Source organism: Lampetra fluviatilis (genome assembly GCF_964198595.1).
Source record: "Lampetra fluviatilis chromosome 45 unlocalized genomic scaffold, kcLamFluv1.1 SUPER_45_unloc_1, whole genome shotgun sequence".
NCBI classification, from domain to species: Eukaryota; Metazoa; Chordata; class Hyperoartia; order Petromyzontiformes; family Petromyzontidae; genus Lampetra; species Lampetra fluviatilis.
In genome coordinates this window covers 194,438-207,885 of record NW_027620425.1, presented here as the reverse complement: position 1 = coordinate 207,885, position 13,448 = coordinate 194,438, and the positions used below count along the sequence as shown (strand labels likewise).

The 13,448-nt window shown below is 51.9% G+C and overlaps 1 protein-coding gene across 1 annotated transcript; it reads left to right on the top strand.

Annotated features, from left to right (window-relative positions):
- Positions 1 to 1,603: 1,603 nt before the first annotated feature.
- On the top strand, positions 1,604 to 9,524 carry LOC144953807 (uncharacterized). Its single transcript, XM_078884445.1, has 7 exons — positions 1,604 to 1,849; positions 2,729 to 2,866; positions 3,243 to 3,537; positions 5,789 to 6,128; positions 6,223 to 6,302; positions 7,050 to 7,203; positions 9,487 to 9,524. Exons 1-7 carry the CDS (start codon positions 1,677 to 1,679, stop codon positions 9,522 to 9,524), a joined length of 1,218 nt encoding a protein of 405 aa, XP_078740571.1. The 5' UTR covers positions 1,604 to 1,676.
- The last annotated feature ends 3,924 nt before the right edge of the window (positions 9,525 to 13,448 follow it).

Genomic DNA, 13,448 nt, shown 5'->3' with positions numbered 1-13,448 from the left:
TAACCAATCATCATCACTAATCATCATCACCAACAAGCAATCACCAATAATCATCACCAATCACCAATAATCACCACCACGAGCGTCTCTGAAGGAGCCCCCAAGCAAAACGCCCCGGGGGCTCCCCCGCTCGCCTATAAATGCCCCGGGGGCTCGGAGGCGCGACGGCTTCCTCGTGTCGCGACGTTTTATCGCTCCCTCCCATGCGCTCCCGTGGGGGACATCGCTTTGTTCCACCTCCGTGACTTATCCCTCTAGAGTTTCTACATCTCCGTGATTATCTGTGTAGAGTTTACACATCTATGTCATCAATGTAAATATCTGTCCGTGTACGTGAAATATATTTAACTAAAGTGTGTTTGTTTTAACTCGCAAAAAGATACCCAGAGGGAGAGAGACAAAGTTTTAAACGTGAAATAGTTTTGTTGGCGTCCAGAGAGGAAAAGATCGTGGTGATTAATAATTATTACTAATTACTACGACTAATTATTAACTTTTTATTTTACCTTTTATTTACTTCTGAGTCCGAAAACGTCGTTGTTGGTGAAGCCGCGAACCGGGTGAGTCGTGTGAGGAGTGGTGGCGCTGTGGTTGGCTCACTGAGGAGTGGTGGCGCTGTGATTAGCTCGCTGTGAGGAGTGGTGGCGCTGTGATTAGCTCGCTGTGAGGAGTGGTGGCGCTGTGATTAGCTCGCTGTGAGGAGTGGTGGCGCTGTGATTAGCTCGCTGTGAGGAGTGGTGGCGCTGTGATTAGCTCGCTGTGAGGAGTGGTGGCGCTGTGATTAGCTCGCTGTGAGGAGTGGTGGCGCTGTGATTAGCTCGCTGTGAGGAGTGGTGGCGCTGTGATTGGCTCGCTGTGAGGAGCGGTGGCGCTGTGATTAGCTGGCTGTGAGGAGCGGTGGCGCTGTGATTAGCTGGCTGTGAGGAGCGGTGGCGCTGTGATTAGCTCGCCGTGAGGAGCGGTGGCGCTGTGATTAGCTCGCCGTGAGGAGCGGTGGCGCTGTGATTAGCTCGCCGTGAGGAGCGGTGGCGCTGTGATTAGCTCGCCGTGAGAAGCGGTGGCGCTGTGATTAGCTCGCCGTGAGGAGCGGTGGCGCTGTGATTGGCTCGCCGTGAGGAGCGGTGGCGCTGTGATTGGCTCGCCGTGAGGAGCGGTGGCGCTGTGATTGGCTCGCCGTGAGGAGCGGTGGCGCTGTGATTGGCTCGCCGTGAGGAGCGGTGGCGCTGTGATTGGCTCGCCGTGAGGAGCGGTGGCGCTGTGATTGGCTCGCCGTGAGGAGCGGTGGCGCTGTGATTGGCTCGCCGTGAGGAGCGGTGGCGCTGTGATTGGCTCGCCGTGAGGAGCGGTGGCGCTGTGGTTGGCTCGCCGTTAGGAGCGGTGGCGCTGTGGTTGGCTCGCCGTTTGTCTCCCGGCTGTGCAGGGGCTCTTGAATCGCCGTCACCGTGGCAGCGGCAGTCGGTGAGCTCGAGGCCGTCGTGGACGTCAATGGGGGTCCCTGCCCCCCCCCCCCCCCCCTGTGGGAGTCTCATTCTCCCCTGTGGGGGTCTCTGTCCGTGCAGTAATCACCCCACTCCCCTCCTCCTCCTCCAACCCTCGCTGTCGCTCCAGTGACTGGATCGGCGTCACAGCCTGCCACGTGCCTCGTCACAGTCGCTGCCTCGTGCCTCATCGTCGCCATGAGGGAGGAGATCGCGGCCGCGGTGTTCTTCGTGACGCGCCTCGCGCGCAGGGGCGAGCGCCTGGACGAGCGCCGCGTGGCGCGCCTCACCGCCAAGCTCACGGCGCGCCTCCTCGACCGCTACAAGAACCACTGGTACCCCGAGCAGCCCAGCCGCGGACAGGCCTACAGGTGGGGAGTGGGTGGGGTGTAGGTGTGTGTGGGGTGGGTGGGTGGTGTGGGGTGGATGGATGGATGGGTGTGTGTGTGGGTAGTGTAGTGGTTAGCTCTACGCTGCGCTACGAACCCGGCGACCCCCGTTAAATTCCCGCTCGCCCACCCACTTCCAGGTGACGACTACTAAAACCGGTTCTTGGCCTCACCTAGGTCGACTCGGCCTCAAGTCCCTGGTGCAGTGTCGTAAACATCGCTACTGGAGAGAGACAAAGGCGGGCTGGTGCTGTGCCGAGCCAGCCTCGGTCATAGGTGCTGCTACGCGCTGATGGCACTTGCCCCAAAAAGTATTAAAGGCTATACTGGAGAAAGGGGGTCTTTGTCTTTGCCGGGTACAGGGACTCTTCTACTTACGAATGAGTCGGTCCCAGAGGTTTGTGTTCGAAAGTCGATTCGTTTACAAGTCAAACTTTACTCCTGTGAATTCCAAACGTGTTATATGGCGTGCTCACTAAACACGAAGTAGCTTTTAAAAGTTGGATAATCGCGGAGCTGATGTAGATGCCGCTGGTTCTTCACGTTCTGTAGATGTAGATGCCGCTGGTTCTTCACGTTCTGTAGATGTAGATGCCGCTGGTTCTTCACGTTCTGTAGATGTAGATGCCGCTGGTTCTTCACGTTCTGTAGATGTAGATGCCGCTGGTTCTTCACGTTCTGCAGATGTAGATGCCGCTGGTTCTTCACGTTCTGTAGATGCCATTGCCATCTCTTGCACGGCGGTTCAACATACAGGACGGGTTTGTTCGTATCTCCTGAAAGTTAGTAAATTCCAATGTTTTCCAGTAGAAGAGTTCCACTTTTTACTGTTCCTGGTGGCGGTGCTGCTTGCCGCTGCAGGTGCCTGCGCATGAACAGCATCAAGGCGGTGGACCCGGTACTGGCGGCGGCGTGCGAGGCGAGCGGAATCGCCTACGCGGAGCTGGGCCTCCCGCGTGAGCTCACCGTCTGGGTCGACCCCGGGGAGGTCAGCTGCAGGTTCGACTCCCGCGACCGTAGGGCCCCGACAACACCAGCCCCGTAGGTTTTGACTTTCGTGACTTGCAAGGAATTTGTATTCTTTGGTTCTTTCGGTAAAGTCGCTTGGAAAGAAAAATAATGCCAAAAATTAAAGTAAATTTTATTTTTATTCACTTTATTATTATTTTTCTATCTACGTGACCTTTACCGAAAGAACCATTGAATGCATGCCCGTAGGCTCGACAACACTGCCCTGCCTTCTGTCCATGGTATTCCCTCCACGCCCCCCTCGCTCTTTCTCTCATCTCCCGTCTCCATCTCTCTGCCCCGGTTGGTGTCTCTTTCTCTCCCCAACCCGTCCATCTTTGTTTGTGTGGCGATTGCTTCCATGCAGGTACGGCGAGAAGAGCCGGGCGTTCACCGTCACGAGTCTCGCCCGGGGCAGCGAGCCGGCGTCTCTCAGCATCAGCGCCGCCGTGGAGAGGGCCACTGGCGACTCCGGCTCCGGCTCCTCTCCCCCGCCCTCTCCGGCCTTCTCCAGCGTCGCCCTCACCACCTCCTCGTCCTCCTCCTCGTGCTCCTCCTCCATCTCTTCCTCCGTCGCGTCTCTCCACTCGGACGACATCGCGGGGAGCTTCCAGGCGGCGCAGCCAATCGAGACGGTTTGCAATCCCAACAGCGTCTATCAGGTGCGGGGGGGGGGGGGGGTGCCTGGCGGGGTTCGGAATCGGATTATTTGAGACTGCAGGAGGAATCTGAGCTGTGAAGCTCTTTACAGATAATCCAGTAGGGGGCACGGGGTGAGAACATTGCAACAAGGATGGTGGCGCAAAGTACAGGACGAGGGGTAAACGCCTCACACGGATGGACACGACATTTAAACCATCCCCATCCTACGGAGCTATTAAGTTTGTTTTTCAAAAGCGACCCTGGCTACCGCAAATGATAGATCCACCAAAGTGGGGCCCCATCGTTTGGACATTTATAGCAGCAAACTAATCTAAATATCCGAAACGCACGTTTTTCTAAAATGTGGAGGTTGGTGGGGGAACCGGAGGACTCAGACAAAATCCACGCGACCCACAGAGACGCAAACTCCAAATATTATTATACAGTGAGCGTCTCGCCGGGTTATCACAGGGCGCCTGTGGGTGTTCAGGCTTCGCTACCAGGGCTCATAATCCAGGGATCCATACCATTTGAACTGAACCCACCAGGGCTAGATCAGTATTTGTAGACGGTGATAAGACTAATTGTCAACTGCTCACCATCCCGATTATAAACACCCGCAGTAAGCCCTCCTTTGAGAATTTTTGCTCTCAATGTCCAAATGAAACTAAATTAATAGCTCGGTGGGCTTTGCCTGGGTAGGATAGTTTAGTGTTGTATCTGTTTTTTAAGATGTTCAAACGCCAAATATATATATACTAATATAAAAACTATTTATTTTACCAGGTAAGGGCCCACCTGAGCTGCGTAGTTATTTATTTCAGAAGTGACCTGGCCGCCACACATGTTGATAAGCTCAACGAAGTGGCTTTATCGTGTGGAAATTTACAGCAGCCAAATGCTTAAAAAAACAGCGTTTCTAATCGTGGAGGGGAAGAAATACACCCGACCATGGGGAGATGTGCAAACTCCAAATATACATTCATAATAGAGCTTTTTGGGTTGGATCTCGTAAATATAGATACGTCATTAAACCCGTCGCCACCCGAACAGCCAAATTAAGGTTTGTCACGTGAACTAAACGTACCAATTCGTTACTAGTACAGCACTAATCGGTTGGGTGCTGCAGAGTGAACTCGCAACATTTACTATTCGAGTACCGTGACGTTTAGCCACTAATTACAATCGGCATCTGGCGACGGATTGGTCGCGACGTCCCGCATACCAGGCGAGCAAGATGACCTCTGGCCACCTATTGCAAGGCATCAAAGTCGACATTGACCGCACGTGCTTGTGGCCAAAGCACGCAAACACACGAGCTCTGATAATTGAAAACTCGGGAGGCCTTCGAGAACAATATCCCACAAATAGAAGTCCTTTCAGGTTTGATCTTGTGAATATAAATGTAACGTTTTACTCTAATTGTGAATGTGGTGGGCTTGCTCTGCAACACGCCGGCATGAACTAGTACTGCTAATCCTACATAATACACGAGCATAATATGACTTTGAAGACCCCCCCCCCACTGCCTACACATTCCACAAGGAGTGACTAACCCCATATCTGCATTTGTCATCAACATGCTAAATTCCTCTATGTAGACTCCTTTGTCAATGCTCTCTGCTCCTCCCACCAGCTTAAAATACGCTGCCAAGCTTAGTGTTTATTAGGACGCTGTCTTTCCGACAGCTGTTTCTTCACCTGATGACGGCTGCTTGCGTTGTGGCCGAAACGTCGTGAGAATTTTATTATGTTTTATTTTCATTTTAATATTTCCCTTCTACGTGACTTTACTGAAAGAACCTAGAATATGAATCCCTGCAGTCACGAAAGCTTTAAATCGAAATGAACTAGTAACTAAAATGGCACGTTTTGTCCATGTGACAAACCTCTCGCTAATTGGCTGGCTGGGTGGTGGCGGGTTTGACGACACTGATATTTACGTGTCGATCTAACCCCAAAAAACACCTCCTGGAGCTCTGATAACGTTTTGTCACCAGGTGTGTGGTTGATGCAGACTTTGATGCCTTCCCAAGAGGTATATCTATTTGGCGTTTTATTGCCAGCCGGGGTTAAACGTCTGGTCTTTTTTTTGATAGCATTGCCAAAAAAGTCCCATACTGCTAGCGTTTCTTTTTTTACAAATAGCAATTGTTTTCACTTTTTTAAATGCGTCTGTAGTTGCGCATACGTGGCAATCCGCTCACTTAATGCGATCCCACACGCTCCCCTCCAACCCCTACCTCTCCACCCCCTGCCCACCATGTCCAGGTGCAGCAGCAGCAAGGCCGCGCCTTCTCCGCGTCTGTGCCATCGTCGGTGTCGTCGTCGTCGCTGTCGTCCTCCGCCTCATCGTCTGCCGCCGCACCGGAGTGGGGATGTTCCCGGACGGACCCCTCTCTGCTGCTGTTCCCCTCCTCCGCCGCGTGCTTCACGGCGCTGTCTCTGCCTCCCCATCCTCCTCCTCCTCCCCCGCGTCATCCTTCCACCCTGGCCGCCCGCACTCCGCGCGGCTTCCCGGGCAAGGCGGCCCCCCACCTCTGCCTGCCCCTGCGGCGTCGCGCGGAGAGACCGCGTCCCTACGACGACTACCGGAGCGGCGGTGGCGGCGGTGGCGGCGGTGGCGGCGGTGGCGGCGGTGGCAGGAGGGCGCGAGCGGGTCGAGGGGCCGACCGCTTCCACTGGGTCAACCCGGCCACCCTCAGCAAGGCCGCGGCCACCGGCTGGAGACCCCTGGCGGTCGACGCCTGCAACCCCGTCTACTTCTGCTGAGTGCTGCCCCTGGGTGCGTTCATGTGTAGTTGTGTGTGTGTGTGTCCTGTAGTGGTTAGCGCTACGCTGTGCTACGAACCTGATGAACCGAGTTCAAATCCCGCTGACGGCCAACACCACCAGGTGACGATTATCTGAACCGGTCCTGGACCTCCGCCCCTAGGTCGGCTCGGCCTCAATTTCAGTACCTGGTTTGATGCGTAAAAAAAATTGCAAACAGGGAGACAAAGGCGGACGGGTGTGGTGTTCCGGCCTTCATAGGTGCTAGTCGCTATAACAGCACTTGCCCCAACAGTCTGTTCGGGCTATACGGGGGATCTTTGTCTTTTGATGGGAAGTGGTGATGCAGCGGTTGGCGCTGTCCAGTGCTGGAGACCCGAGGTCTGTTCCCGTTCACGACCAACGCCGCTCGCGATTTATCTCAATTGGTCCTGGCCCCCCCCACCCCCCTCAGGTCGACTCTGCCTCCAATGGGTACCTGGGGCAGTGTACAAAACATCGCCACTGGGGGAGACAAAGGCGGCCGGGGTTTGTGCTGGCCACCCACGGCCCTTGTGTGCCACAGTGCCCGGCCTTCATCGGTGCTGATACTCGCTGCTAACAGCGCGCGCCACAACAATCCGTTACAGGCGATTTACGGGGGGAACTCGTGGTTGCTGCCCATCGTATGCGTGCGTACAGATGCCGATTTGCAAGGTGTGAACGGCTTTGGCACCGGTACGTAAGCCAACCGTAATAACGGTGCGGGTCCATTCCCCAGGGCAACCGGCGGACCCTCGATGTGAATCTGGAGCTGCCGCTGCTGCTCCACGGCACTGCTCCACGTGGGAGTGGGGCCCGGGTGGGGGGCGTGGCTCGTGCGATGGGGGCGGGGCCTGTGGGGGCGTGGCTCGTGGGATGGGGGCGGGGCCTGGGTGGGGGGCGTGGCTTGTGGGATGGGGGCGGGGCCTGGGTGGGGGGCGTGGCTCGTGTAGCCGAGTGCCATATTGCACTGCCAAGATATTAAATTATTGAACCCTGGGCCATAATAAAAAAAGTAATATAAAAAATACATTTGAGCCACATATTTGAAAGTCGGGGTGGGGGATAACTTTCGGCTTCGTGTCTTTTTAAAAATGGTTTGAAATGTCCTTTAACTACCCTGGGCGTGAGGTTTTTAAGCCGTTAAGTTCAACTCGTACGTGAAAGCATTACATTCCAGGAATGGATAATCAACCAATCTTAAAAATATATTCTACTTTAATAAAAACGTCCAATAGCTCTTCTCTAAGAACACTCGGCGTGTGTGACGGCTGGTGATAGTTGTGATTATATCCGTGTCGCCTTACCATGAATAGTTTATATGTATTTTTTTACAGTAGTTTTATGCTTTATATCTGTTTTAAGGTTGGCACTTTGATAAGCATGTTAACACACTGAACCACCACACTCACGGTGTTCTTTTGTAGTGACGATTTGGATGCAGTGTTGGGCTCTGCACTTACTCACCCCCTCGGTCTGCAGATTAATGCGTGCGTTGATTTGATTAACATCGCGTTTTAGAAGCCGGACAGATCCGCGATTGGCGTTCGAGAGTTGCTACACATATATTTTAAATATTCCAAACTGTGTTTAAGTTTGCCTAAATTGCGTTCAGAAAAGAGTTTTATTTTATGGGTGTTTTTGGGGATTGGCGGGTAAAAAGATGACATTGTATGAAATAATAAAATGCTAGACTTTTTATTCATTTCTTTCAATCTTTCCCGGTTTGCGAATTCCCATCGTGTGCATGGCCCCTCGGTCCCCCACGAGCCGCCTCGGCACAATCTTCTACTACTACACACCACTATACACTCCACCACTATACACCACACTATATACGAGTAACCAATTGGCGCAATGTTTTACCCGAGGAACCTTACTGGCCGCGTCGGGCGGTGGAGGGGCTACGGACGCAAGAAACCTTTAATGTGCTTGGCATACTCAAACTTTTTTTTTATTGAGGGCACAACGCACTTCCTGTGGTCCAGGCTTTATGTTCTGCCTCACGGGTAGGTGTTTTGCTCCGTGGGGGGCGTGTTAACACAGGAATTTCCTGCTAAATTCCTTTGTCAAGGCGCTCTCCTCCTAACCCCTGCTTAAATATACGCTGCCAAGCTTGGTGGTGTTCATTCAGACGCCGTCTTTCCGACAGCCCTGTTCTTCACCTGAGGACGGCTGCTTGCATTGTGGCCGAAACGTCGTGAGAATTGTATTTTGTTTTATTTTTATTATTATTTCCCTTCGCGACTTTACCGAAAGAACCAAGAAGAAGCGGAATTTCCTGTGATGCGGAGTTTGGTCACGTGACCAGGAAGTTCCGATTTGACCACGAGGCTGGGGTTCTGCCATTACACAGAATTCAAGATGGCGGCACACATCGCCTCCGTGAAGACGGCTATAATTGTCCATTGTGGGATTTTAAGAAGTGGCGTCTATTTACCTCGTTTAAATCAATAAATGACTTTTGGAGTCTGTTCAGCTCTGGTTCGGGTTTATCGGATGTGAGCTTAACTACTCGGCTAGCGGTGCAGCGCACAGCGAGGCAGAGACACTTTGGTTCTTGATGCTTGAACTTCGTCCTCCCTCCCAAGCGTCCCTTCGCCTCGTGCGCTCCCCCCCTTTTATAGCCCTTGCGGCCCCCCCCTCTATTGTCAAAGGTTCGTTCACCTGCCCCCATTCCCCCCTTGGCCAATAGTCTCCCTTCTCTCACCCCCCCTCCCCCCCCCAAAAGTCCAGCCTCGTTTCCCCACCATTGTTACGATTTGGAATCCGCATGTCTAATGGCCTCCATTCATAACGAGGTAATTCCGAGGGACACGGTGATGGCGAAATGCGTTCAATGTATAGGTTACAACCCGGTGTATGAGCCGGTGTGTTTTTAAAAACTGTGGCTTAAAACACCACCAGCGATGGCGATGTATCTGTACTGGTCCTGCCCTAGGTCGACTCGGCCTCAAGTGAGCAGCTGGTGTAGCGGTGCTGTGCGTTCAACATCGCTAGCACTGGGGAGAGACAAGGCACACTGGCACACCTGTGTGCCACTGTGCCGGTAACACTTGCCCCTTATAGTCTGTCAAGGCTATACAGGGGATATGTCCGTGTGTTAAAGTGTATCTGTCTAGGGGGAGACAAAGGCAGCGTGTTGGTGCTGGCCACCCGTCTGTGTGCGCCACCAGTGGCGGCCTTCACAGACGCTGCTGCTGCCAGCGAGTAGCAGCACTTGCCTCTGCAGTCCAGCTAGAGGCCACCCGGGGCACCTTTGTCTTTGTGGTGTAAACGCGCGCGGATGACGCCCCGCGTGGCATTCCCCGGGGTTTGGAGACCCCCTCGACCCCCCCCTCAACCCCCCCTCCACCCCCAGGGAAACCTAAGATCTGTAACGAATCTGATCGGCCCAAGATAGACGCAGCAGCAGCAGTGGGCATAGCGGGGATACCAGAGACGGGCAGAGGCGGCAGCACCCATAGAGATCACTCACCCATAGTCACCCATAGTCACCCATAGTCACCCATAGTCACCCATAGCCACTCTGTGTCACTCACTCGGTGTCACTCACTCAGTCACTCAATCACTCAGTGTCACTCACTCATAGAGATCCTCACACACACACACACAGTTACACACAGAGACACACACACAGATATTCGCACATAGATACACTCACACACAGACACACACACACACACACAGACACTCGCACAGACACACACACAGACAGAGACACACACACAAACACAAATCCGTAAATATCCCCATAGAGATCCTCACTCACTCGCAGAGTGCAGGGAGAGAGAGGAAGACGGAGACGAAGACACACACAGACGGACCGACACAGACGGAGAGAGAGAGACAAAGACACAGAGATAGACTCACAGAGAGAGAGAGAGACTCCGAGAGAGAGACACACAGAGGGAGACGCACAGAGAGAGACGGTGAGAAGTTGGGGGTGGGGGGGGATACTGGATGTGGTGGGCTGGGCTTGGTGCCCACGTGACCGCGATGGGAGCTAGAGAGGAGGGCTGACAGAGAGCGACGATTCTTTTGGCACGGATAGCGAGGTAAGGCACAGAACCCGACACACAGACACACAGACAGAGGCACATACAGACACACACAGATATACACACACAGACAGACATACACAGACATATACACAAATACACAGACATATACACACATACATAGACACACACAGACAGACACATACACAGACACAGGCATAGACACACAGACACAGACAGACACAGACATACGCACGCATACATAGAAACACAGACAGACACACACATACACAAACAGACAGACAGACACAGAGACATATACACATACACACAGACATAGACCTAGTCAGACATACAGACACCTAACTCTACACACAGGCACACTTACATACGTACAGACAGACACACAGCCATACACACAAATACAAAGATCCCCCGTATAGCCTCACCAGACTATTGGGGCGAGTTCTGTTAGCGAGCACCTATGAAGGCCGGCACTGTGGCACACGAGGGGGTGGGTGGCCAGCACCACGCCCGGCCGCCTTTGTCTCCTCAGTGGCGATGTTTACACACCGCACCAGGTACTCATTTAAGGCTGAGTCGACCTAGGGGAGGTCCAAGACCGGTTCAAATAATCGTCACTGGTGTTGGACGTCTAACACACACACTCACACATGCCAAACACACACACACACACACACAGACCTAACACACACAGACCTAACACACGTCTAAAACACACACACACGTCTAGCACACACACACAGACCTAACACACACAGACCTAACACACACGTCTGACACTCACACCCACGCGTCTGACACACACACACTGAGAGAGGACATGGTGCAGTGAGCTACTGAACGTTTTTTATTTTCTTACAATTTCTACACCTTCTGGGGTCACATCTGTCGCTTTGTTTTTGGTGGAGGTCTCGCGAGTAGCTGTGCGTCTTCTTCTTCTTGTACCCGTCTCGGGTTTTTCGTGGTTGTTGTTGTGGTTGTTGTTGTCAAGCTCTAATTGCTTGTGGTGGTGTGAGGCTTTGTCATCCTGGTGTGTAGGCGAGGTCTGAGTAGCCGAGGCCGGCCTCGCCCTTTGCTGAAACACCTCTCTTCCCATCTTCATTTGAAGCTTTCGTGACTTCAGGAATCCATACCCTTTGGTTCCTTCGGTAAAATCGACGTTTCGATCGCAATACAAGCAATCGTCGTCAGGTGGGACAACCACAACAAGAAAACAACTGCAGAAGTAGCCTACTTCGATCGAAACGTCGGTCATCTCGCGTCTCCGTCGCCTTCTCGGTGTTCATTTAGCCGTGATAGTTGGCGATGTTTCGTTTTTTGGCTGCTGCAGCTCTTTACTATTAAAATTCCTTGCCTTTATTACTGCTAACCCTACTTCCTCCCTTTGTTGCTGCTAATCCTACATAATTCACGGGCATCATATGACTTTGAGACCCCCCCCCCCCCATCTACGCATTTCACAAGTAGTGACTAATCCCATATCTGCATTTATCCATAAATATGCTAATTTCCTCTGTTGATATGCAAATTATTTGTCAAGGCTTTTTTCCCTACTCTAACCCAGCTTAAATATACGCTGCCAAGCTTGGTGGTGTTCATTCAGACGCTGTCTTTCCGACAGACCTGTTCTTCACCTGAGGACGGCTGCTTGCGTTGTGGCCGAAACGTCGTGAGAATTGTATTTTATGTTTGATTTTTATTATTTCCCTTCTACGTGACTTTACCGAAAGAACCAAGAAGATGAATCCCTGCAGTCACGAAAGCTTTAAATCGAGATGTTTCGTTTGTTTGTGTCGCGTTGCGTCTTGTGATGTTGCACCAGGCCTTGGAGGTCCAGCATCCAGGCAAGGTCTGCATTTGGCTGGCCTCGCTCCTTAGGAGTGTTTCTTTTTGTTCCCCCATCACTGTCTTCACCGCCATTGATACTTTCTGTTGTATGAAAGGATAAGAATAGGTCTTCTTGGTTCTTTCGGTAAAGTCAAGAACCAAGAAGATGAATCCCTGCAGTCACGAAAGCTTTAAATCGAAAGATAAGAATAGGGTTTTAACTTTCCTGGTAGTAATAACACAGCAGGTGTTAAGATGTTCACACACTAATTAGAACGTTTGAAAGAAATAATAATAGGCTGTCCCCTTTCTGGCAGTAATAACACAGCAGGTGTTAAGATGTCCAAACCATAAATAGAAACCCTTTTCAAGGAATCGTGTCTGCATTAACCACACATGCTACTGGTTGCGAACATGCAAACCAAAACGCGCTCTGATAGTGATAAATGATGCGTTGTCTTTGAAACTGATTGGTCTCCACTGTTCGCCTTTTGGCGTTGTCTACTGCCACAGAAAGGTGAGGCTTGACCCCAAGAAGGCTGCTATCAATGGTGGAGACCAATCAGTTTCAAAGACAACGCATCATATATCATTATCAGAGCATGTTTTGCTTGCATGTTCACCACAATCAGCGGACTTGATTCCTCGCACAAGGCTTCTATTTGGTGTTTGGACATCTTAACACCTCCTGTTTTATTGGCAGAAAGGGTAAAACCTGTTATTGTTTTTTCATACTTTGATCCGGGCAAATAATGTCCCATTTTACTTTCTGTTGTGTCTATTTCCCTCTCGTACTTTTTTAAACGTCTCATAGTGGGTTGTGTGTGCTCTCCTCCCCACACCCCTCTCCTGCTTGACTGCAGTGTCTCCTCACCCATAAACACATCACAATAACTGCAGTAGTGATTAGCGATCGAAACGTCGTGAAAATGTATTTTAATTTCGTTTTATTTTTCTACCCACGTGACTTTACCGAAAGAACCAGAGTGTGGATTCCTGCAGTCACGAAAGTTTCAAATCAAGATGAATACATCGAGTGTTAGGCATTATTACAATGCTGTTCGGCTCTAGCTTTCAGAGTGTCGTATTTTTGTTGGTGTAGCACTGTGTTGTAGTTCTGTTTTTAACTTGTAACGGGCCACGTACGCGAGCGTAACAGCTGCTGGAAAGCCGACTCCTGCAGCTGCCGGTCGCAACTCAATGCCGCTGCGCGCGCTGCTTTGCCTCGCGGACGACGTCACCATCGACGTCACTCGCGGACGACGACGTCACTCGCGATTTCAAAT